At 50.1% G+C, this 25,104-nt stretch overlaps 1 protein-coding gene across 3 annotated transcripts; it reads left to right on the forward strand.

Annotated features, from left to right (window-relative positions):
- The first annotated feature begins 1,458 nt into the window (after nt 1–1,458).
- LOC118996476 (somatomedin-B and thrombospondin type-1 domain-containing protein-like) lies at nt 1,459–21,139 on the forward strand. Of its 3 annotated transcripts, XM_037059870.1 has the most exons (6): nt 1,459–1,681; nt 4,564–4,676; nt 11,408–11,602; nt 14,918–14,996; nt 17,246–17,422; nt 20,961–21,139. In XM_037059870.1, the coding sequence occupies exons 2-6, from the start codon at nt 4,640–4,642 to the stop codon at nt 21,076–21,078; spliced, it is 606 nt and encodes a 201-aa protein (XP_036915765.1). In that variant the 5' UTR covers nt 1,459–1,681; nt 4,564–4,639; the 3' UTR covers nt 21,079–21,139. The 3 variants fall into 3 exon arrangements, with proteins under 3 accessions (XP_036915765.1, XP_036915767.1, XP_036915764.1); XM_037059872.1 differs by lacking the exon at nt 1,459–1,681 and having other exon boundaries at nt 4,417–4,676; XM_037059869.1 differs by lacking the exons at nt 1,459–1,681; nt 4,564–4,676 and adding an exon at nt 4,762–5,017.
- Nucleotides 21,140–25,104: the final 3,965 nt, after the last annotated feature.

Below are 25,104 nucleotides of genomic sequence, written 5' to 3' on the forward strand. Positions count from 1 at the left end.
ACTCCTTTTTGGGGTGGTGGGTGCTGGCTACTTTGACTCAGCATGACTTTGAGATCCACTCATGTCTCAGGTATCAATAACTTGTTTCTCTTTATTGCCAAATAGAATCCCTTTGTGTGGATATACTGCCGTTTGTTTATCCATTCATCTACTGATGGGCATTTTAGGTTGTCTCTAGTTTCTGGTGATTGGAAATGGAGCTGTTCTGAACATTTGTCTGTCTAAGCCTCTGGGGAACAAATGTTTTGGTTTCTCTTGGGGAAATGCCTAGGCGTGGAGTGGCTGGGTCATGTCATATGGTGGGTACAATGTTTAACCTTTCCAGAGACTACCAAACCATATTCTAAAGTGGTTTTACCACGTTTTGCATCCACTTCCCCTTCCATCAGAGTGAGAATTCCTGTTGCTCCACATTCTTGCCAACACTTGTTGTGATCAGTCTTTCTAATTTTAGACATTCTAAAGGATGTTTAGTGATATCATTGTGATTTTAACTTGTATTTTCCTTTAAAATTTTTTATTTACTTTTAGAGAGGGGAAACGGAGGGAGAAAGAGGGAGAGAGAAATATCAATGTGTGGTTGCCTCTCACATGGCCCTCCACTGGGAACCTGGCCTGCAACCCAGGCATGTGCCCTGACTGGGAATTGAACCAGCGATCCTTTAGTTCACAGCCTGTACTCAATCCATTGAGCTACACCAGCCAGGGTTAACTTGTATTTCTCTAGTGACTAATCATATTGCATATCCTTTTATGTGTACTTATTAGCTATTCATGCCTGTTCTTTTGTGAAGTGCTGGGAGCAGGGGGTGGAAAGTGGTTCTATAGCTGCTAATGCTGGGGTCTCTGTGAGACCTCCAAGCAGAGCTGTTGAGTGGATAGTTGGGGATTGGAGCCTAGACTTGAGAGGAGAGGTCCTGGCTGCAGATGGAAACTGGGGAGTTGTCAGCGTATAGGTATTTGGAATGGCCGAGATCACTCAAGGGTATAAGATTTCTGGGGCACTTGGTTGAGTTGAAGCTGGAAGATAAGGAAGACTCAAAGAGACTAAGGAATAGCGGCTAGTAAGGTAGAAAAAAGAGAAGAAAGTGTTGAAAGGCATGCAGCGTTGTCAGGGGTGGCCTCCAAAGATGGCCCATCAAGAACCACACCCTTGCCCTGGCTGGTGTAGTTCAGTGGATTGAGCAGTGGATTTGCTTCACATCCCTGTGAAGCAAAGGGTCACTGGTTCGATTCCCAGTCAGGGCACATGCCTGGGTTGCAGGCCAGGTCCCCAGTAGGGGACACATGAGAGGCAACCACACATTGATGTTTCTCTCCCACTCTTTCTCCTTCCCTTCTCCTCTCAAAAAAAAAAAAAAAAGAACCACGCCCTCGAGTAGCCCCTCCCACCTTGCCCCTCCCACCTTCATTCTGGAGCCCTGTGTGACCAACAGAGTGTAGCAGCAGAAGTGGCATTCTTGCCTTCTGAGCTAGGTCCTAAGAAGCCCTGCAGCTTTCACCTTGACCTTTGGAACACTGCCCTGGGATAAGCCAGCTGCCACTGGAGAAGTTTGATTACTCTGAGACTGGCATAATGTGAGGAAGACCAAGCTAGTTATGCGGAAAGACTATATGGAGAGAAATAGATGGCCAGCCAGTCCCCGGTTGTTCCAGCCACCTCAGCTGGGGCAGCGGGCAGGTGAGTGAAAAAACCACTTTGGACTTCCAGCCCAATGAAGCCTTCAGATACTGCAGCCTCAGCTGCTTTTTGCCTGTAACTGTATGACAGTCCCCTCAAGAAACAGCTTCCTGCTGAGCCCAGTCAACCCAAGGGACTATGGGGGATGATAATAATTGGTTGCTTAAACCTCTAAGTTCTAGGGTGGTTTATTATGCAGCGATAGATAACAGAGACAAACGTAAATGGTGAACAGAGATTGACCAGTGCCCCCTGCCCACACCCAGAGCACAGCCCCCTGCAGCCCAGACCCATGCAGAGAGGGGGCGCCCAAGCTCAGCTGGACAGCTCTGCATTCTGATGCCCTCCCTCCCTCCCTGCTGAGAGGAGAATAAGCTTCTCTTTGTGCCCGCAGCTGTGGCATCTGCCAAGAGCCCCACAGCCCCCAGGGCCCTTACAAAAGGACAGCAAGGGAGATTTTTCTGGGAACTGGGTCACCAGCTACTTGGAGGCTTCAAACCTGGAATAACAGAAAGAAACCAGATAAAGGAGGCTGGAAAGGACGGGAGGCTGCTGGGCCTTGTCATGGGGACTTTTCAGGGACATGTCATGGTCAGGAGTGGCAGTCTGTGCCCACTTGATGCTTACATCAGTATGGCCCTTCTCCCCCTGTCTGTCTTCCTTCTCTTCTCTTTCTTGGTAATTAAAACATTGGTAAATCAAATACATACAGGGTCCGGCACAAATAATGCCCCCTTTTTATTACAAAATCTTTTATTATGAAATCACAAGCATGTAATTCTGTAACATAACAATATCACCTTCAAGCACACCATGTGACATTTTAGATGAGATGTTCAAATTAAAACTATAAATTATCACCGCCATATTATTACCCTACCAACCACACTCAAGCAGGTGTTATTTCTGCCGGACCCTGCCTATCCCTCCTGTTCTTTCTACTCTTCCTTCTCCTTTTACTTAGGAAAAATATTACTGGCTTTGCATTTATAGTAGTGATGTCTTTTATTTTCTTTTTTTTAAATTTTAAAGCTTTTATTCATTTATCTTTAGAGGGGAAAGGAAGGAGAGAGTGAGAGAAATATTAGTGTATGGCTGCCCCTCATGTGTCCCCCACTGGGAACTGGCCTGCAACCCAGGCATGTGCCCCAACTGGGAATCGAACTGTGATCCTCTGGCTCGGAGGCCTGCACTCAATCCACTGAGCCACACCAGGCAGGGCTTATTTTCTTTTTTAAAAACAGACTTCATTTTTTTAGAGCAGTGTTAGATTTGCTGTAAAATGGAGGAGAAAGTACAGAGTTCCCATATATCCCATGCCCCATCCCCCCATGAGAGTCGAACATTCGTTATAATCAATGAACCAGCATGGGCACCTCCTCACTTGAAGCCCATAGTTTTCACTAAGGTTCACTCTAGTGTTGTACATTCTGTGGGTTCGGACAATGTTTAATGACACGTGCATCATTGTAATACCACATGGAGGCTTTCACTGCCCTAAAAATCTTTTGTGCTCCAGCTATTCATCCCTTCTTCCCCCTTAGTCTCTGGAAACCAGTGATCTTTTTACTGTCTCCATGATCCTGCCTTTTCCAGAATGTCTTACAGTTGGAATCGTGCAGTGTGTAGCCTTTTCCGGTTGTGTCCCTTCACTTCATAATATTCCCTTAAGATTCTTCCACGTGTTTTCATGGCTCGATGACTCATCTCTCTTCAGTGCTGAGTGATAGTCCGTTGTCTGGATGTGCCACGGTTCATCCTTGCACTTAGGCGCATCTTGGTTGCTTTCAAGCTTTGGCAACCATGAATAAAGCCGCTACAAACATCATGTGCAGGTTTTTGTGTGGACGTATGTGTTCAACTCATTTGGGTGAATACCCAGAGGCACAATTGCTGGATGGAACTGTAGGAGGTTTTTTTTTTTTTTTTTTTTTGAGTTTTGTAGGACAACTGCCGAACTGTCCTCCAAAGCAGCTGCGCCGGTTTTGCATTCCCACCAGCAACGAAGGAGGAGTGGCATGTCGGTCCCTGAATTTCCCTGATGATGTCCGGTGTGCAGTGTCTCTTATTACGCTTATCCGCCACTGGTGGATCGTCTTCGGTGAGGTGTCTGGTTAGGTCTTTGGTCCATTTGTATACTGGAGTGTTTGTTTTCTGGTTGAGTTTTCAGAGGTCTTCGTATAGTTTGAATAGCAGTCCATCATCAGATGTGTCTTTTGCAAATACTTTCTCCCAGACTATGGCTTGTCTTCTCGTTCTTTTGCGTGATACAGGGTTGTGAGAAAGAAATCATTTCAGATTGTGGAAACGAGTCAATTGGAAGAGAAACACTTAGGAAATGACGGCCGAGGTGGTAGGAACACAGAGAGAAGGAAAAGAAGGTACAAGGAACTCAGGTTTGGCTCACACTTGAGCCTGGTCTGCAGTTTGGCTCCTTGTCTGACAGTTATTGTGACTATCATCACGATTTTAATGATATTAGCACCAATGGTTGGCATCACTGCTATTATAATGACAGGTATAGTGGCCTGGCAGCGGCTCAGTTGGTTGGAGCATAGTTTCTGCACCAGCGGGTTGCCTGTTCAGTTCTGGGTGGTTCCAGATTGTGGATTTCATCCTTGGTTGGGGCGCCGTTGGAAGGCAGCAGCCGATCTCTCTCACATCAGTGTTCCTCTCTCTCTCTCTTTCTCTCTCTCTCTCTCCCACTTCTTCTCTCTCTGAAGTTAATAAAAACATATCCTCCGGTGAGGGTTTTCAAAAATATATACTTATGGTATAGTGACTATTGCTATTATTGTCATAACAATACGCTGTTGTTTTTGTGTTATTCTATATTGCTTTGACGAACTTTCTGTGTCGCCTCGATTTCCCTGGAATCTAAGGAAACTCTGAAAAGTTGCTGCGATTATTGCCACCGTTATCTTGATATTTCATCTCCACTAGCTGTGCAAAGTTTGGATGAGAGGCATGGAAGTGGATACCAGCTCCGTGACAGGTAGGGGAGGGGTCCGGCGGGAGCCTCCGCCCCAATTCGGGGCGGGCCGCTAGGGTGGGTTCCCTGTGGGCGCCGGGTTCCCAGCCTAAGCCCGGCGATGGCCCGGCACGGAGCGCCGTGGGCCCTGCCGCTGGCGCTCTTCCTGGCCACAGTGGCCGCCGTATCCTGGGCGCGGGGGCCGCCGGGCACACTCTGGCCTGGGCAGGGCTGCTCCGCGCTGGGCCGCTGCTGCCCCGGCCGTGACCCGACCTGCGCTGCCCCGGGGCCTCCACGCTGCTTCTGCGACCAGGCGTGTAGCTCTGTGCGGGATTGTTGCGCTGACTACGTGCGGGCCTGCCCAGGTGCGCTCCCGGGAGCAGGACGTTCGGGTGGAGCGCTTCGAGCTTTGGGGAGCGGGAGTTTGGGAATGCCGTGGAGGACCTAAGGATGCGTTTTGTGGAGGGGGTTCTGGGCCTGGTGGTGCGCGTCAAGAAAGATGCGCGGGGCATGGGTCCGGGCGCGGGATTCTCCTGGGGTGAAATGGAGAGGGATGCCTAGAGAGTTGAAGGGTGTTCGGGAGGGGGCGCAAGGACTGCGCGCCGGGCTTGGAGGGTGGCGCGCCTGGCTGGCGCTCACGGGAGAGGCGCGCCAGCCAGGCACCCGGGGGAGACGGACACCGGGCACCTGGGGGCCGTGGGGGGCACGGAGGGTTGCGAAGGAGGAGAGGGCGCTTGGGTTGGGGTAGGGTGCCACATTTAGCAAGTAAAAATACAGGATTCCCAGTTAAACTTGAATTTCAGATAAACAACCAACACTTTTTTAGAACAAGTATGTCCTATATATTGCGCGAGCCATGCTTCTATTAAAAGTTATCGATTGTTTTTCTGAAATTCAAATCCAACTGGGCGACCTGTGTTTTATCTGGCAACCCCAGCTGGGGGAAGGGCGTGAGGCACAGAGGGGTGCTAGGGAGGACTGGGCGCACGGGCTGCATTGAGGGCCGGGAGTTCACAAGGCAAATAGAGAAGACGTAGAGAAGGCCGAGGGAACCGCTGAAGCCTGGAGAGGGGACGAAAAACCCGGACTGGGTGACATCAGGGGCGGAGAAACAGAGGGTGGGGTGGGGTGGGGAGGGGCGGGGCGAGGAGCAGGTAAAACTCCGGCAGGCCTGTGGAGGCGGAGGGGCCGGATCCGGACGCAGGTAACGCCTCAATGTGGTCCCGGTGCTGGCGGTGGCTGCTGGACCGGGGTCTAGGCATTTCCTCTGGAGACCCCGCCAGAGGGTACCCAGAGGATACCCCGCCAGTGGTACCCATCGGACTCTGACATCAGGGGCGGATTCCTTTCGTCGGTAGTGGCGAGGATCGCCTTCTTTAAATCCCAGTAGTAAGTTTTGCACACCCAGTGTAAAGTGCATTAAGACCCAACTTTTCTTTGTCGGGGGGTGGGGGTGGGGAAGGGCAGCATTTGGGCCCTTATATCCTGAGACATCAGTGGTCCTTCAGGAATTTGTATTTCAAAGAGGGGGCAATTTTTAAAAACTCAAAATCGAGGGGGCTCAACATTTATCGATCATTCACCAGCTGCGGGCCCAAGGGCTGAGCTGGGTGTCCCATCAAACCTGATGACTTTCTCACAGCACTCTGGGGATATCCTGCGTATAATAAGGTCCCTGTTCACAGGGGAGAAAAGTGAGGCTTGGAGAGGAGGGGGCTTTGGCCAGCCCAGACGGTCCAGCCGACTCTGAACTTCACTGGATCCTGCGTCTTCTAGCGCCCTGCTGCTTCCCACACGCGAGTGGCTCATGGTGGAAATTCAGGCAGTAGCCAGAGGAAAAAGTAACTCGGCGCGTGCTATCTCCCCAGTCACAGCTAATGAGACCTCCCCCCCCCCCCCCCCCCGCCAATTAACTTGCAGAAGGACGGCCTTGGGAACACTTTGTACTCCTCTGCTTTCTGCACAGAGGGTTTGTGCAGCCATGGTGTCTTTCAGAGTGTGGGGCTGCACCCACAGGGGCTCCCAGGGGTGGGGGTGGGGCTCAGGAAGGGGACCAGGCGGAGGGATCAGGGCTACTTTCCCACGGTCTGACGCTCCTCCACAGACTCCCACGAGGTTATCAGCTCCCCAGCGTTGTCCGCTGTATAGAGAGCTTGGTCCCTTTTTGTTCTGCTCCTTTGGAAAGGTGTCGAAAAGCCAGCAGACCTGAGATCGGCCCCCTTGACCGAGCTGGGTGAAGCCAAGCTCTTACCAATAGACCAGGGACAAGTTCACTTTTCTACCCTTCACTGGAACAAGGCAGGAGGGGACATGGTGACCAGTTAGGAGGCGAGAGAGGGAGGGAAGTACGTTTTTTTCATGAGTGATTTAGGGAAAAATGGTGACCGACTTCAGTAATTGTGGTAGAAAGAGATACTGAGGATGACTTCAAAACAAAAACAAAACCCTAACATTTACTGAGTACTTACCAAGAGCCAGGGAGGTACTGTTTTAAGTGCTTTAAATAAAACTTTAAGCCTCATAACAGTTCCACAGAATAATGTTTTCGTGTCCATTTTCCAGATGAGGAACTGAGGCACAGAGAGGTAGTGACCTGCTCAGGGTTGCATGGCTGTTATGCAGCAGGTCTGGGATTTGAACCCAGGCAGTCTAGTGCCAGACCACAGTAGTACATGGTTGCTCTGACGGGGAGCGAGGGACATAAGCATTTGGGAGAGGAACACTTGCGCCTGCTGGTGGAAGAGGAGCGCTTGGCACTGCCCACATTTGGTTCTATCACACTGCTGGCTGTCTGCTGTCTGCCAAGCTCAGCTAGGAGCCATGGGGACTGGAAAGATGGGGCTCTCTGATCCCCCTCAAGCTTATAGTTTATTTTGGGGAGACAGGGTGTCTGTGAAAGAATTTCAGCCAGTCAGAGCAAGATAGCAAGATAAGGCTTGGACATGATCAGGGAGGAAGGGGTGGAGGCCAGGAGAGGATGGAGCTGGAGTGATTAGGAAGGCTTAGAGGATGGACATCATTGCTTCATATTTTTCAAATCATTTACTTTTTTCATGTATTTTATATTCTTTAATTCTCACTTCAGCCCTGTAAGGATCAGTCTCCACACTTACGCACTTACATATTCATTGCACTAGTCAGTACTCGGAGAGTTGTGACACAACTCATATTGACCTAAGCTAGCAAGGGAATCGATTGGCTTGGGAAACTAACAATCAATCTGTGTCAGGCTTCAGGCATGGCTGGATCCAGGGGCTCTAAGGATCTCATCAGGGCTCTTTCTCTTTCCACCTCTCAGCTCTGCTTGTGTTAGCTTCATTCTCAGGCATGCTGTCACCAAATGGTGGCAAAGGTAGTACCCAGTAGCTCTGAACTGGTGTCCTGAGTGGGAGGAGAACATCCTTTCCCCATTTGTTCGAGCCAACATCCTAGGATGGTTCTTATAGGCCCAGTGTGGGTCACGTGCTCATTTATGATCCAATTAATCACTTAGCCCAGGAGAAGGAATATGTCAATTGATCATGTTTGGGTCACAAGTACCATCCCAGGAATGAAGGGGGGGGCGGGTCACCCTCTTCAAACCAGGTGGACATGTGACAGTGGGGAGGATTGGTTCCTCGAAAGAAGACTGAGGCAGTGTTACCAGGAGATGGGGGTAAGGAGGCTGGGCGGATAGAGATGACAACGGCCCACCCCTGAGCTGAGGGAGACCGTGTTTTTCAGGGAACTCGAAGTAAGAGGGTGCTGAGACATTAAATAAGAGGAGGAGGTTGTGAGGTACTGAGGGTGTGTTTCAGGAACAGCTTAGATTTTTAACCACTAGACTTGGGGGTCTTTATAATCCACTATCAAAAAAAGATCTTTTGTGAACCACTTCAATAGGATCCGAGAAGCACTCTAGGATTTCAGGTGACAGGTTAGGACTGCACTCTGGAAGCATCCTTTTGGTACGCAGTGAGGAGGATGGAGGGTCAGGGGGCTGGGCAGTGAGGTTCAGAGAAGGTGGGGTTTGGATTGCCAAGAATGGCATTTTCTGATGTGCTTGGGCCTGTCGGAGTGCGGTGGAAGGATCCGAGGGGACTGTGGGAAATTCGGTCTGGCTCCAGCAAGTTCAGCTGGCACGATGTTATCTGGGTCCCTAGGGCTGAACGAACAACATTTAAACCTCCCACCTCCTCTGCCCCCTCTTTTTTTAGCTGCACTGATAAGCTAGAATTTCTCCTTTAACTCCCAAAAAGGTGGATGGCCTTTGTTTTGAGAAACACCGCCATCTGGTGGTATCTCTTAGCAATGCCACCTTGTCATATTTTCTTTGTTGTCGATAAGGCAAAATTTGTTAAGTATTCTCTTACTCACGTACCAGGTGCTGTGCTTGGTGCTGGGATCCAGCAGGGGACAAGGACCTGCCTCCATGGTGCTGACAGGTGTGGAGGAGGTCAACAAGATAGGAATAATCACACGGATGTTCTGAGCTTACAACCCCAGACAGCTCCGCACTGGCCTCCTCACTGTCCCTCCAGCATCCAGCCTTGACCCTTCTGCAGGGCCTTTACACTGCCCATTTCCTCTGCCTGGAACCCCCCTCCCCCCACCGCAGGTACCTGCAAGGCTCCCTCCCTCCCCTTCTCAGATGTTCTTTGTCTTGGAGGCCTCCCTTGACTCTTTCATCTGAAACAGGGTTCTATCACCCCACCCCTGCCGTTCTTACCCTGCCTTGTCTCTTCTCAGAGCAAGAATGGAATCGCTGGTTGAAATGACATCATAGGTTGTGTGGTCTATTGTCTGTTTCTCCTGCAGAATGTCAGTTCCTCCAGGGCAGGGACGTTTTTTTTCTTTGTTCCTCTCTGTTCCCGGCACTCGGTCCACTGCTCAGCACACAGTAGGCCCTAAGTAGTTGTTAAATAAACGCAGAAAGGCCACTGTTGTACTGAGCTTTCACAGTCTTCTTGGTGCCTTGTATTTATGGCACCACTCCCGGGAGCCTGCAGTTTGCATCCAGGTTTGTCGGACTCCACCACCTTGGCCGACTCAGATGGTCTGTCCCCTTATGCTCCGCTTGCCTCCTCTGGGAGATGATCTGACGACAGTACACATAACATAGGAGTCGGGGTCCAGGCAAGTGAGAGATGGTGCCCCCAGAAGAGTTAAATGGAAAAGAATTTGATGAGGGCTCTATTCACAAGGGGGTAGCGGATGAAAGGGTGTTACTGGAGCTTGGTGAGAGCAGGATGCATGGCTGAGGGTTGTCCCTCACCAGGAGCGAGGCCAAGTCAAGGAGTGGGGGCAGCAAATACCTGCTGGTGCCCCCCATGTGCCCCCGAACTGGGCTCCGGGGTCTGGGAGCCTCTGTGAATCACAGACCTCCCGGAGAGCACAGGGCAAAGAGCATCTGGGAGCACACAGTCTGCTCAGCTCATCATGACAATGACATGAAGCCTAGTATGTGATCTGCCTGGCTCAGCACCGGGGACATCATCGATGTCACTATTAGACGAATGACAAAAGCAACCGTGATTGATGGGTTATCATTTTGATTTCTTCCTGTCCTCCCTCCGTCCTTCCTCTGAGCATTTCAACTCTGCTAAGGGTGGAGGTCTGTGCGAGGGGCCTGTGACTTCCTGAGCTGCTGGAAGCAGCACTGTTTGCAACACGATGACTTCACTCCCTCAGTTGGAGGATGTGTTCTTTCTCCCATTTTCATGTCGCCCTGAGCTAGGATGTGTCTCACAGCTGGGGAGGGCTTTTCATGAGGGCCAACCTATCTTTCTCATTCACCACTGGGTCTCCTGGCTCACAGCAGTTGCTCAGTAAATATTTGTGGAATGCGTGAATTAATGTTGACAGTAGGAGCCACCTTGTGTATGCATGTGACCATGTGTACATGTGTGTACGTCTGTGTGTGCGTGTGTGAGCTGGGATACAAACCCCATCCAACTGGCCCCAAAGTGCAGCTCCTTGCTCTGCATCGCACTACCCGCCTGCAGCCTCCAAACAGTCTTGTTTGACGTCAGCCGTGAGCATGTACTTTGGGCGATTGGAAATGTTTGCTGGGTGGGAATGACAGCAAAGTGTCTCAAGTTTTGATTTGGGGGTGACAAATACATGTTAGCAAATAGGCAAATTCATAAATACGGGATCTATATATAACGAGGATCAGTATGTATGTTGTATGTAATACCCGTGGGGATTTTTAAATGCTACAAAGCACCGCTTTGCAGGTTTTAAAACTGTATAGACACACGTCACCCCGGAAGTAGCTTCGGCAGGAGGCTTCTTTCCACTCTGGGCGGCGGGCGGTGTGGCTGCGATTCACGTCACTGCCACAGAGGGAGACCTGCATTCACTGAGCCCTTGCCATGTGGCCTGAGCGTCGTCTTTGTGGGCCAAATCTGATCACAACCTCAAGGCCACCCTATTCTGTTCTTATCCCTATTTGACAAAGGAAGAAACCGAGGCACAGAGAGGTGAAATCAGTTGTCCTCGGTGCTTAGGCAATGTTTATTGAAGGCATGAGTGACAGGAACAGCCTAAATGATCACGGGAAGGAGGTCGCGGGAATGAAACGTGACGTGCAAGTGTAATGTAGATGTGTAAGGGGTGGTCATAGAGAAACTTTCGGGGAGGACAAGGACTCTGGGTTGCAGGGGTCCTGGCACTCTGCGTGGTGTTTTCGAGGGTCCGGCTCGTGGGGCAGGTGGAGAAGATCTGCCCACGGACAATACAAGTCGCCATAGCGACACTGCCTTCTCTTCCAGCGGTCTCCTGCGTGGTGGCGGAGTGGAGCGGCTGGAGTCGCTGTGCCAAACCCTGTCGGATCTCCTACCGTGTCCGCAGGAGGCACGTCCTGCGGGAGCCGAGGAATGGGGGTGCCCCCTGCCCCCATCTGGAGGAGCGGGCTGGCTGCGTGGAGTACCGGAGCCACCAGGGAGTAGAGTGCCCGCAGTCCTTGTGTGAGTTGGGGCGGCCACCAGGAGCAACTGTCAGGTCCTGCGGGTTCCAAGTCTGGGGTTAGACTTTGCCTCCCTTTAGCCCCGATTCCCTGTCCTCACGTTGTGAGTGAGGTAAGAATCTCTGACTTCCTCTGGGCGTCTTGTCTTCTTTCTACTCCATCTCCCAGTGTGACTCAGTCAGGACTCTGCATGCACATGATGGAGACCCAGTTTAAACTGACCTGAGCAAAAATGTGTATTTCATGTAACTAAAATTCCAGTGTTTGCATTCAGGCATGGCTAGATCCAGGGGCTCAAGCCATGTGGCCAGGACTCTCTCTCTGTCTCTCAGCTCTGTTTTCCTCTGAGTTGGCCTCATTCTCAGGCCGACTGGGAATGGTTTTTGATAGCTCCAGGGTTTCCTCCAACCGGCCTAGCTGCTAGAAGAAAAAGTCTCTTTCTCATAATATCAGGAAATGTCCTGGGATGATATTTTATTAGCTAGACCTGGGTCATGTATCCACAGTTGAAATCATCAAAATATCCAGATGGAACATGCTGATTGGCCAAACCTGGTCATGTGCTCCCTTTGAAGCTGGGAGGGAGGTCAGTCCCATCTGAATGAGAGTAGGAGAGGGGTGTTCTCCAAAGGAAAATTGGGTTGAATGATGCAAGGCAGGCAAAACAACAGGTGTTGGCTACCTTGCACACCTGGACAAAAGGGTTTTAGGCCTGTACAGAAAAATAGGTGGTGCCAGTTTTGCAGCTGAAGAGATTGACCAAGAGAGCGCAGGGGGTTCCCTGAAGGGGTACAAGAGCAGGCAGGAGGGCTGGGTGGTCCCCTTCCAGCCCCTCCCCGCGCTGCAGGCCGGCGGGGAGAGGAGGTCATTCTACAACTACCCCATATACCTTCCTACGGTGTCTCCCTCCTGCTTTCAGGTCTGCAGTAGCTACCCAGTGCCCTCAGGGTGGGACCCAACCGCCTCTTCATGGTCTACAAGCTCTGTGTGTTCTGGCTTTTGCCTCCTGTAATCTCATCTCCCCCTGCCCATGTTTCATTTGTTTAAAAAAAAAGATTTTATTTATTTATTTCTAGGGAGAAGGGAAGGGAGAGAAATGTTGATATGCGAGAGATACATTGATCCGCTGCCTCTCACACGCCCCCAACTGAGGACCTGGCCCACAACCCAGGCATGTGCCCTGGCGGGGAATCAAACCGGCGACCTTTTGGTTCCCAGGCTGGCACTCAGTCCACTGAGCCACATCAGCCAGGGCTGCCCATGTTTTAAAGGATCATTCTGATCTTCATGGGCACAGTGGGCCAGAAGGTAGCAGGGAGATTGGGGAAGAGGGGACTGCAGTAGTGAGAGAGGCTGGTGGCTGGTCCAGGGAGGTGGCAATGGGGTGCTGAGAGTGGCAGTGTCATTCCTGTGGCCTGAAATCCCTCCCCCTCTCCCCTGCCATGGGCATCAAACCTGGCCTGGCCATCATTTCCAGCCCCAATGCCAGTTTCCCAGGAAGACTCCCCCAACTGCCCCTACTGTGTGCCAAGCACTTGGCCACATTCCTTGACTTTCTGAGGCCAGTGATACTCTTCTCATTAAAAAAAAAATTTTTAGAGAGAGGGGAAGGGAAGGAGAAAGAGTGGGAGAGAAACATCAATATGGCCTCCACTGGGGACTTGGCCTGCAACCCAGGCATGTGCCCTGACTGGGAATCGAACCACGACCCTTTGGTTCACAGCCTGAGCTCAATCCACTGAGTTACACCAGCCAGGGCAATACTGCTCTCATTTTTTAGAAGGGGAAACCAACGCTCAGGGAGACGCAAAGCCTGCCCGAGACACATGGCTCACTATAAATCACCTCATTTAATTTTGCCAATAACCCTATGAGATGGGTACTAGTATTATCCCCATTTTGCTTATGAGGAGACTAGGGCCCAGAGACGTGCAGTAACTTGACCGAGGTCACTCAGCTGTAAGAGGCAGTGCTGGGACTAGAACCCGGGCTTCTCTGGAGCTCCCCTCACTGCTTTAGGCTGCACCCAAAGAAGCACCATGGATGTTAAAAGAGAGGAGCAGAGGGAAATTGCAACGACTGAGCCCAGTTGCTAGGGCAGCAGCAGGGGAAGGGTCCTGGATGCCCCAGTGTGGCCCTCTTCTAGGCCACTAGCTCCAGTCCAACAGTGAATCTTTGACTTGGCTCCATTGCCGAGTTTTGGACTTTTTTCCTCAAGGGAATCGCCACCCTCTCTTTCTCTGTGTATGTTTTTTTTTAATCTGCTCTTGGAAGAAACTTGGAAGTTGGCCCAACACAATGAGTTTATTTATTTATTTATTTATAATATTTTATTTATTTATCTTTAGAGGGGAAGGGAAGGAGAGAGGGAGAGAAATATCAATGTATGGTTGCCTCTGCGGAGGACACACAATGTATTGTGTGTCCCCTGTGGAACTGGCCTGCAACCCAGGCATGTGCCCTGACTGGGAATCGAACCGTGATCCTCTGATTCACAGGCCCATGCTCAATCCACTGAGCTACACCAGCCAGGGCTATTTATTTATTTATTTATTTTTTATTTATTTATCTTTAGAGGGGGAGGGAAGGAGAGAGGAAGAGAAACATTAATGTATGGTTGCTTCTTGTGCATCCCCTGCTGGGAACTGGCCCCTGCTGGGAACTGGCCCGCAACCCAGGCATGTCCCCTGACTGGGAATTGAACCGCGATCGTCTGGTTCGCAGGCCTGCGCTCAGTGCACTGAGCTACACCAGCCAGGGCATGAGTTTATTAATTCATTTATCTACCCATCCCTCTGTACCTCCTTTCTTCCATCCTTACATCTTCCCACCCATTCATTTGTCCATCCATTTCTTTTATGAATTTGCCTATCCATCCACCTGTCACCTCTCCATCTGTCCTTTCCATTTGTCATCTCTCCATCTCTTCTTTTTCCTGTTCTCCCATCTTCCCGTTTATTTACCCACCACCCATCCTTTCTTTCATTATTTTAGCCATCCACCCATCCATCCATCTAGTTATGAACTCTTTTATCTCTTGTTTTACTCACTCATCTATTTATAAAAGTCATTCATTTGAAAAACGTGTGAGACGCACTGTGCTAGGCCCTGAGTCTCGGAGATCAATATGATCCCGCCTCCAGCATCACATAAAGGGTGCTAGTGGGGACCATCGACCTGTGCTAGGATCCCATAGTCTCCTTATGCCTGCCACATAAATGCTTTGGAGGCCAGGAGGACCTCACCCAGCTTCCTGGGGTGTCATAGCCCCGGGGGGTGCTGAGCTACCTAACTCTCTTTTGTCCTTGGCCCACAGTCCCTGCTCTGATAACCACGGGCAGCTATGGGAAAGAGCGGAGAAAGCGAGGTGTCCCCAAGGAGCAGGAGACAGGGGGGTAAGTTGAAGCAAATGAACCCAAGGTGAAACTAAAATTGGTGAATATTTTCCTTGAATTAAACTTTCCTCATGTCTTTCTCTTTCTTGGACAGCTTCAAACATCACTCCGTTTTTTCGTCTTGATACATTTGTAAGCTCATTAGCATAATTTTGAAGTCCTTAATAATTGGTCTCCATTCAAACTCATTCATCCATTCATTCATTCACTCACACAATGGTTCATTGAGTGCCCATTGTGTGAAAGACACTGTGATAGGCCTTGGGGAGACAGCAAGAAGCAGAAAAGGATAGAAACACTGATCCTCATGGAGTGGACAGTCTAGTGGGGTGAGACAGACAGTCAGCAAACAGCATGCCAACAGTGCTCAGCGCTATGGGGAGAAATAAAGCAGGGGAGGGGGAGGGGTGCCAGTGACGACCTCACTGAGGTGATATTTGAGCTAAGATACGGAGGGGCTTTCTGGGGTAAGAGCATATCTGAGAGAGGGACCAGGAAGTGCAAAGGCCCTGGGGCAGGGCGTGCCTGGTGTGTTCAAGGATCAGTGTGGCTGGAGTGCAGGGAGAGTGGGAGTGTAGGAAACAAGGCCACAAACATGTGGGAGGGGGTGGTCAGATCTCACAGGGCCTGGAGGCTGTGGGGAGAAGCCGGACGCTTTCTCACGAGAGATGGGAGTCACGGGAGGGTTTTGAGCAGAGGAGTAACGTGATCTCCCTGGAGTTTTCACAGTATCCCTGTGAGTGATGTTTGGAGACAGACAAGGGGGGAATCAGGAGACCGAAAGGGAGGATACTGCAATGGTCCAGGTGAGAGATGAGTGCGGTTTGGACCAGAGTGGAGGGTGAATTGTGAGGTCTGGAGGCAGGCCCGTGTGTGGGGGAAGGTGGTGATGAGGTCAGTCTCCCGGGACACTGCCTGGTACATGGCAGGTGTTCAATAAATGCCAGTGGAAAGAATAAGGTCTGAACAAAAGCAGTGGCAATGGGCATGGAGATGGACCTATATTAGGGTTCCTTTCATTGAAGGTGACAGAAACTTAGCTCCAACTGGCTCAAGTGCAATGGAGTATTATTGGTTTATACGAGTATAACTAGAAAGGAAGTTTTGAAATAGTGTCACTTCAAGCATGGCTGGAGTCAAGTCAGATAACGTCAGGATTCACTCATATTTATATTCCTTCTTTCTCTACCCTCGCGCCCCCCCCCCCCCCCCATATTGGCTTCATACTCAGGCAGCCATTCTCCCTGCAGCAGCCAACATGGGAACCAGCAGCCTCACATCCATCCTCCCAGCTTGGCAATGCCTGGGGAAGGAGCCCTTCCTCCCAGTCTCAGTGTGTTATTTCCGGAGAATTTGATTGGTCCTGCTTGGATCCCAGGCCCATCCTTGAACCAATCACTGTGGCCAAGAGGATGGGAACTCTGATTGGTCTGCTTTAATCATGTGCCCAGGCTAGTGGTAGGTGTGGGCAGCCAGGACCAGCCACCCCGATTTATTGCCCCTCTAAGACCAAATAGGGTGAGGGCAAGAGTTCCCTATAAATGAACTACAAAAAGGGAAGAGAAAGTATGTTGGGAAGATGGAAGTTCCATTTATCACAGGTTTCTGGCAAGGGACAGATTCCTGAGGAGTTCTGGGGGCAGCTCAGATAAAGGGGCTGGGGACAGGTTTGGGGCTGTCCTAGGAGAAAACTCTCTAGCCTAAGGAGGCCTCCTAGAGGCTGCAGCCACCAGGCGGCTCATGCCCCATGCAGTCACCCCCGAGTCCTTGTTAAGCTGCGTCTCCTCCAGCAGGTGGAGCCATTTACTGCCATTTGTAGAAAAGTTGGGTAGAGGTAGCATTTTGGCAAATTGGCTCTTACTTCAAGTACCCTGTAATGGGAACTTTCCTATTTAAGTAATTCTCATGAAGAATCTCTTCTACACAAATAATATCATTTGTAAAATGCAGTGGAGTGCATAGGAATGTCAATTTAGGCTTTTAGGGTCTATAGCACTTATTAGCTATGTGACCACAGGCAAATGAACTCTCTGATGCTCAGTTTCCTAATCTGTAAACTGGGCCAACACCTACCTCGAAGGATTTCCTGATTCCATTGGACCCAATGATTGGATTGCCCCAGAGTTTCCTGTATCAGGCAGAAGTTGCATCAGCCTGGGCCTCTGTAGAGCTAGGTGCACTGTAGGTGTGTCATACATGCTCACGGGTGCTTGCTGGGGTTGGGGGGGTGTCTCCCTGTGTGGCTGCAGGTACTGCGTCCAGTTCCAGCTGGGGCCCATTCCAGGGAGCTGCCGACAGGCGAGGGCACCCCATGCCCAGTGGATGAAGTATCTGACCCAGGGCCACACGGTGTGTGTGAGGTGTGAGTGGCCTGCCCAGGATGCCAGAAGCCAACGTTGCCATGGGGATGGCGGCGGGGCCGGAGGGTGAGCAGTGGGACCGGGGCATGGGGAGTGTGACTTGCAGAGACCGGGTCGTCTCTGCTGTTTGAGAGATGACGGTGCCACAGGAGTGAGATGCTGCTCCCTGGTCAGGGCGGGGCCCCGGAAAGTCCTGGTCTTGGTGTCCAAGGAGAAGCAGCCCTTGCCACTTCCAGCCATGTGACCCAGGGCAAATCTCATCACCCCAATTTCCTCATCTGAAAACGCAGTTAAGAAGAGGAACTCCCCATGGGGCAGCAGTGAAGGGCAAGCAAGACTGTGCAAGCCGAGCACTTAGCAGAGCTCAAGAGAAGGGAGTTGGCTTTGTTGTTGGATCCTCCACATTCCCCGAAAAGCCAGGTTTGGTTATCTCACCTTAGAGATGCAGAAAGCAAGGCTCAGAGGGGCAGGGTGCTTCAGTCAAGGTCACGCCGCAGGATTTGACCTAGATATGGCTTGTAACAGCCCCCTAGACCGCCTCCCCCAAGGGCAGGTGTGTCAGAAAGCACTTAGCATGTAATTAAAGCACTTAGCACGTAGCAGCTAACGTGTATTGAGTGCTCACTATGTGCCGAGCATTATTCTAAGCTCTTTATATGCATCCATCTATCCACTCATTCACTCAATAAATATTTGTCGAACACTTACTGTGGAGCGTGTGCCAGGCAGTGTTTTGGGCACCGGGAGATGCAGTGAACAAAGCAGATGTGGCCCCTTCTCTGATGGACACAGCCTTGTGCTGTCAGGAGACAGACATGAGGCAAGTAAGTCTGTAATTTGTCAGATGAGACACAAAAATGTTGGAGAAAGAAAGCAGATGAGGGGGAAGTTCTGGCAGTTGTCATTTTTCAAGGCAGGTGACTCTGAGGAGGTAATATTTGAAGAGATCTGAAGGCAATGAGTGAGGAGCCATGTGTGGGTATCTGGGGAAGGTGTTCCCAGCAGAGCAAACAACAAGCGCAAAGATCTTAGGGTGGGGGTGTGACCCCACTGTGCCCAGAGTGGCGTGAACAGCGGAGAGCGTGGAAGGAGGTAAGGACACGTGAACACACGGTATGCCATTGAAACATTCCAAGAACCTGATGTGGATACTTTTAGGCTCCTCCCTTGGAGATGAGGAGACTAAGAGACAAAGAAGTGCCCAACATCATACATGTGGCAAGTGGCAGAGGTGGGATTTGAACCTGTACTCTTCAGATCCCTGAGCTGAGCTAATCTCTAAACACTAGTCTAGGCTGTTTCCACGGACGGTGCTTCCCAGTGCAGAGACTGTTGCCCTGTAGGAGTGAGAGCACTCTCTGTTGGGCAGTTCCCCTCCCAGTTTAAAGAATGTTCATTCCTCCTCTCTTGATTTTGAGCACCCTGCTCACTGCAAACCTCAAGCGGGAGTGCCAGTAACAGAAGGCTGATACGGACGGGTGTACGTGAACAGGGGGCATTGGGACTGCACGGAGCCAGGTTCGAACCCCACCTCTGACCCTTACCAGCTATGTGACTCTGGGCCAGCCCTCCACCTGACCTTGACCATCCCCACCACTTCAGTTGTGGGAATGATCCCATGCCCTTTGCACAGCTCCTGGCCCCTCACAGATGCTTAGGAACGGAAGCTGCTGTGGTCATGTCTAACAAAAAATGTATGTAATAATAACTACTTTGTGAAAATGAGACATAATGAATGTGAAGAATTTGGAACGTAATAGGTGCCCAATAAATAAATGGCAAACAATATTATCACACGCTAAAGACGCTCTGTCTGCCTGCCCCGGTTCAATCTCTCTCCCACTTAGACCTGAGATTCTACCATTAGAGATTCATTCTTAGGGCTAGATGCTCTCATAGAGTCTTGGTTTATCCACCTATCTTTGCATAAGCCTCTCTAGCCCTAAAATTCTGATTAATCCCAAATTGCTCCTTTTGGATGCAAATGTTTCAGGATACAGGACATGGCACTGTGGTGAGGCCAAGAGGAGGGCTGCAGGAACCCCTGACTCCACTACGGAGGGGCGAGAATGGAAAGCAGAGCCAGGGCTGTGCCAGGGAGGGCCATCCCTCCCTGCTCCCACCATGCCCAGGCTCACAACAGGTGATGGGCGGTCTGACTGGGGCATGAGCTCACCAGGCAGAACTGGCAGGGGCGGAGGATCAGAGTGAGGACGGAGACAAGCTGTCAGCTGGATTCTTTCCCAGGGCAGCTGAGGGCGGGTGTGCAAAGGGCACAGGCCCAGGAGGGATTAGCCTGTCATTTGGGGACTTTAAGAGGGTTTATTTAGCCTTAGAAGGGTCTCCGAGTCTGGGATAAGCAGAAGGAACACCTGCTATAGTCACGCACCTATGGTGTGCTGGGCACCGGGTAGGGGCTTTACGTCCTTCAGGCTTCCCAAGCCCTTTTGAGACAAGAAACCATAGCTTCATTCTACATAATGAGGATGGCAATAGTAACTGTGACTTTAAATTCTCTCATTCGTGAAGCCCCTATTGTGTGCCAGGTCCTACAGGCTTAGAAGCTTAGAATAGTTAGTGCCCAGCACTGAACAAGTGCTCATTAGTATTTGTTACTGTTGTCACGATGTTGCCTTTTTCAAAGGTTTAGATTATACCCACAGAGACTTGGCTAAAACATATATGAACAGGTTAACACACGTTTGGAAAGGAGGCACAGGTGGGTGGTGACCGCCCAGGCCCCCGGCCCCTCCCCTCCCTGCAAAGCAGACCATGGCCTTTCATACCGATCCATCGCACAGTTCTCTTAATAGCTTCACTTGATGCGATCCCTAAACATGAGAGTTTAATTTTGCTCTTTCCCCCCAGACTTTACATACATGGAATAACACAGGGCATGTACCTTTTGGAATTGGTGGCTTTTGTTCATGCGAGGTTGGCGAGGTCCGCCGCCCCCGCCCCGCCACGCCCCAGCCCAGCTGCTGTGTAGCAGTAGATCTTTCACTCTTTCAGCTGATGTGATTAGTTGTTACGTTGCAACGGTTTTTATTTTCTCTGCACACAGCCTTGCACAGGACCTCCCAGCGCTCCAGAGAGGCCAAGGCATCTCTGTAACCCACTGAAGGGACCGCAGAGGCTCCTAGGAACTGGGTCCTGACCTGCCTTGATTCCAGAGCCTTCATTCTCAGGAACTCCCCTGCATTGTCTCCAACAGGAGGGAAAGGGGCGCAGGGGGGTTAAGCAACCTTGCTAGCTGGCCATCTCACCAGACCCTAAGAGCTGAGCCTGGACGGCCTGCGGGGCCTCTGGGGTTGGTGCCGCCACAGACTCAGGGCAGTGCTCCTCGAGGCACTGTAGACAAAGGGCCTGGTGCCCACCCACTCTCAGGGACCAGGAACATTTAAAACATTAAAATTTTAAAATCAGAAGAAAAAAGCTGTAGTAGTCACGATAATAATGAATCCAGCTTGGGTTATATTTATCTTTATACAATGCCGTCCTAAACTATGACTTAAATATTTTTTGCATGAAGGAAGCCACACAGGCACATGTCCCTGGATTCTGGAGATTCCTAATGCCACTGAGCCAACCCTGTCTCTTGCAGGAACCAGCTGTTGCTGTGGCAAGCGGCCGGCCACCCCCGGTGCCGAGGGACCTGGGAGAGGCTCCGGCAGCTCCCGCACTGCTCCTGCCCGGAGGTCCACAGCCTCGTGTTCATCTAGTGGCGCAGCCCTAACTGTCCAGACCCTTCTTTCTTTCTTTTTTTAAGTATATTTTTATTGATTATGCCATTACAGTTGTCCCACATTTTTCTCTCCTTTATTCCCCTCTGCCCTGCACGGCCCCTACCTCCAGCATTCCCTCACCTTAGCTCATGTCCATGAGTTGTCCATGTAAGTTCTTTGACTTCTCCATTTCCCATATTATTCCTAACCTCCCTGTCTATTTTGTGCCTACTATTTATGCTTCTATTCCCTGTACTTTCCCCCATTCTCGCATGTCCTTCTCCTCACTGGTAACCCTCCATGTGATCTCCATTTCTGTGATTCTTTCCTGTTCTAGTTGTTTGCTTAGCTTGCTTTTGTTTTAGGTGTGGTTGTTAATAACTGTGAATTTGTTGTCATTTTACTGTTCATATTTTTTGTCTTCTTTTTCTTAGATAAATCCCTTTAAAATGTCATATCTTAAGAGCTTGGTGATGATGAGCTCCTTTAACTTGACCTTATCTGGGAAGCACTTTATCTGCCCTTCCATTCTAAATTATAGCTTTGATGGACAGTGTAATCCTGGATGTAGGTCTTTGCCTTTCGTGACTTGGAATACTTCTTTCTAGCCCCTTCTTGCCTACAAGGCTTCCTTGGAGAAATCAGCTGATAGTCTTATGAGAACTCCTTTGTAGGTAACTATCTCCTTTTCTCTTGCTGCTTTTGATTCTCTCCTTATCTTTAATCTTGGGTAATGTAATTATGATGTGCCTTGGTGTGTGCTTCCTTGGGTCCAACTTCTTTGGGACTCTCTGGGATTCCTGGATTTCCTGGAAGTTTATTTCCTTTGTCAGATTGGGGAAGTTCTCCTTCATTATGTTTTCAAATAAGTTTTCAATTTCTTGTTCTTCCTCTTCTCCTTCTGGCACCCCTATGATTCGGATGTTGGAACATTTAAATTTGTCCTGGAGGTTCCTAAGCCTCTCCTTATTTTTTGAATTCTTGTTTTTTTCATTGTGTTCTGGTTGAATGTTTATTTCTTCCTTTTGCTCCAAACCATTGATTTGAATCCCAGGTTCCTTCCTGTCCCTGTTGGTTCCCTGTGCATTTTCCTTTATCTCACTTTGCATAGACTTCACTTCTTCCTCTATTTTGTGACCATACCCAACCAATTCTGTGAGCATCCTTATTTCTAGTGTTTTGAACTCTGCATCTGACAGGTTGGCTCTCTCTTCATTGCTTAGTTATATTTTTTCTGGAGCTTTGATTTGTTCCGTTATTTGGGCCATATTTTTTTGTCGTGGTGTACCTGTTACGTTGTAAGGGGCGGAGCCTTAGGTGTTCCCCAGGACTGGGCAACCCATGTCGCTGTGTTGCGGCACTGCATGTGGGGGAGGGGTTCAGGAGGGAACAACGCCACTTGCTTGGCTCTTGACTGGCTTTAGGTCACTTCCCTGCTCCCCACAAGCAAACTGGGCCCTTCTAGTTCTGATTCCTGGGTGGGCGGGCTTGTATATATTCTAAGACCCTGTGGGTCTCTCCAAGGAACCCTCCTGAAGCTGGTAGTTTCTCCTGCCACCACCGCCCCCGCAAGTTTTTTCAGTCAAGGCTTTGAGGCTTTATTTCATGGCACTGGAACCCCGGGTCGCATGGTCTGTCGGGCTCCCCAGTTGTTCCTTCTGGTTTATCCACTTGCAAGTGTGGGATCGCCCGGTCCGCCAGCCACCTCCTCGCCCGCCCTTAGACCCCTTCTTTCCAAAGCCTCCCTAGCTGCAGGGAAACCCTACCTGACCTGGGCTTGGGATCCCGTAGGACCGAGGAGTGAGCAGAAGTCTGCAGTTCTGATACTGAAGGAACAAGCCTTGTCTCTAAGTTGGCGCCGAAAATAGCTTTATGTGTCCACGCGATGCCAGCTGAGCCATAGCCTTACTAATGTGTCCCTGTGGTTCAGAGCTTCCTAAACGTCCTCTCCTACACGAACTCGCGTGGCTTCGCCCCGTCCTCCTCCCCCACCTTTTGTACTTCAATAAATTTATTCCAAAAGACAGCTTGGACTTAAATACTTGTGTTTAAAGAGAAAATGTTTTATCAAATTAGAAATGAAAATAAATAATAGTAGCCAACATTTATTATGTACCTACAGTGTGCCAAGCACTGCTCCAGCTCGTTACACATATTGACTCATTGGGTCCTGAGTTACATGCAATTATATCCCCATTTTACATGTGAGGCAATTGAGGCACAGAGAGGTTAAGCCACTTGCCTAAGACCACACAGCTAGTAAATGGTACAGCAGGGATTTGAAACCCATGCGCGACATCTGCTAAGATTTCCTATACTAGCAGTGAGGGCAAGATTTTGGTCTGTCTTATTCCCTGCTCTGTCCCCTGTGCCTAGAACAGTGCCTGGCACACAGTAATGCTCAGTAGGTATTTGTTTAATGAATGAGTGAATGATCAGTTGCCATAGTTCGAAGACAATCAGAGAAGTGAATACAATGGAAACCAAACAAGTGTGGCTAGGTGTGGTTGCCTGTCCAAGAAGCTGAGTGTGAAAACTCCCCTTCATATTCGAACAAGAAATGTGCACGTGTGTGAGAGATAGTAAGGACACATTGAGAGCTAATGGAGGCTTGGATCCCTGACAAATCAGAAGAGTCACAAGATTTGAAAGGTGGCTAATTTTCTCCCCTTGGGAGTCGACCATTATTAATGTATTTTTAACAGTTTTACTGGGATAGCATTTACATATCATACCATTCACTCAGGTACAGGGTACCATTCAGTCCTTTTGAGTATATTCATAAGACCATGTATACATTATGAAGGTTAAGTTTTAGAACAATTTTTGTCCCCCTATTCTCACACCCATGAACAGTTACTCCCCACGGGTCACACCTCTCCAGCCCTAGGCAAGCACTAATCTACTTCCTGTTACTATGGATTTGTCTAGTCTGGACATTTCACATAAATGGAATCCTACAAATGGTCTTCTATGTCTGGCTTCTTTCACTGAGCATAATGTGCCCAAGGTCTATCCATCTGGTCGTCGGTTATTTAATGTCCCATCTGGGTTGGTGTGAAGCCACCTCAGATCGAGTCCCCCACTTGGGGAAGCACCACTGTGATGGAAACAGAGCTTTGGGGGAGCTGTGACTCACTCCTGCGCCTCGCTAGGCATGTGCTGGCTCAGTTTTCCCTACCTTTGGGCCCAGGAGCTCAGAGAATGGAGTTGGGGGAAAGGGTCTATTTTTCACCTGTCCTTGGGGCTGAGCAGGAACCTCCCCAAATGTTGCTGCTACTCAATCCTCCTTCCTAAATAAGTACTGGGGACACTGCTGGGAACCGCTGTCTCTCCCTGGTCAGAGGATGAATGAGTCACTGTGCAAGCTTTTCAGCAGCACCTGTGTGTCCTGGTCTGGGGCGAGGTGCTGGGCGTCAAGGGGAGAGAGGTGCGAATGGGCAGGAGGCCAGTGAGGGGGCTGCCCCACTCACATCCAGGCCACGTCTCTGGAAGCCAGCTCTCCCTGTATCGGCACCTACACTCATTTTGGCCATAGAAGGCCGTTTTATGTGGAGATCATTTTATGTGTGTATGTGGGGTCTTCCCAAGCAGACTGTAAGTGTTTGAACTGCCCAGGCTCTGTAGTCTATAGTTTTTGGAGTTCCTCATAGCTCCCATTTTTCACCCCTAAGTAGCAATGCCTGGTTTAATACCCTCAATGATCCCTGTAAGGTAGGTGATCTTTCCCCCATTAACAGGCAAGGAAACTGAGGCTCAGGAAAGTCTGGTGGCTTGCATGAGCTGTCATGATTAGGAGATGATGGAGCTGGGATTCGAACTGGGTTCCAAAGATTGTGCTCTTGACTGAACAGGAAGACGGAGCCTGCGGTGGGAACAGTTACAGGTGTCCAGAAGGCACAGCCATCTCTTGGGGACCATGAAATGTGACATCCACCTGGGGTGCTCCCACTGGAGTGTGTTGCTGGGGCTTGTACAGAGTCAATGAATCTACAGAGGAGGGGGAGCTACCTCCATCCAGCA

Source organism: Sturnira hondurensis, unplaced genomic scaffold (genome assembly GCF_014824575.4).
Source record: "Sturnira hondurensis isolate 20B ecotype Veracruz unplaced genomic scaffold, ASM1482457v3 Scaffold0011378, whole genome shotgun sequence".
In the NCBI taxonomy this organism is placed as follows: Eukaryota; Metazoa; Chordata; class Mammalia; order Chiroptera; family Phyllostomidae; genus Sturnira; species Sturnira hondurensis.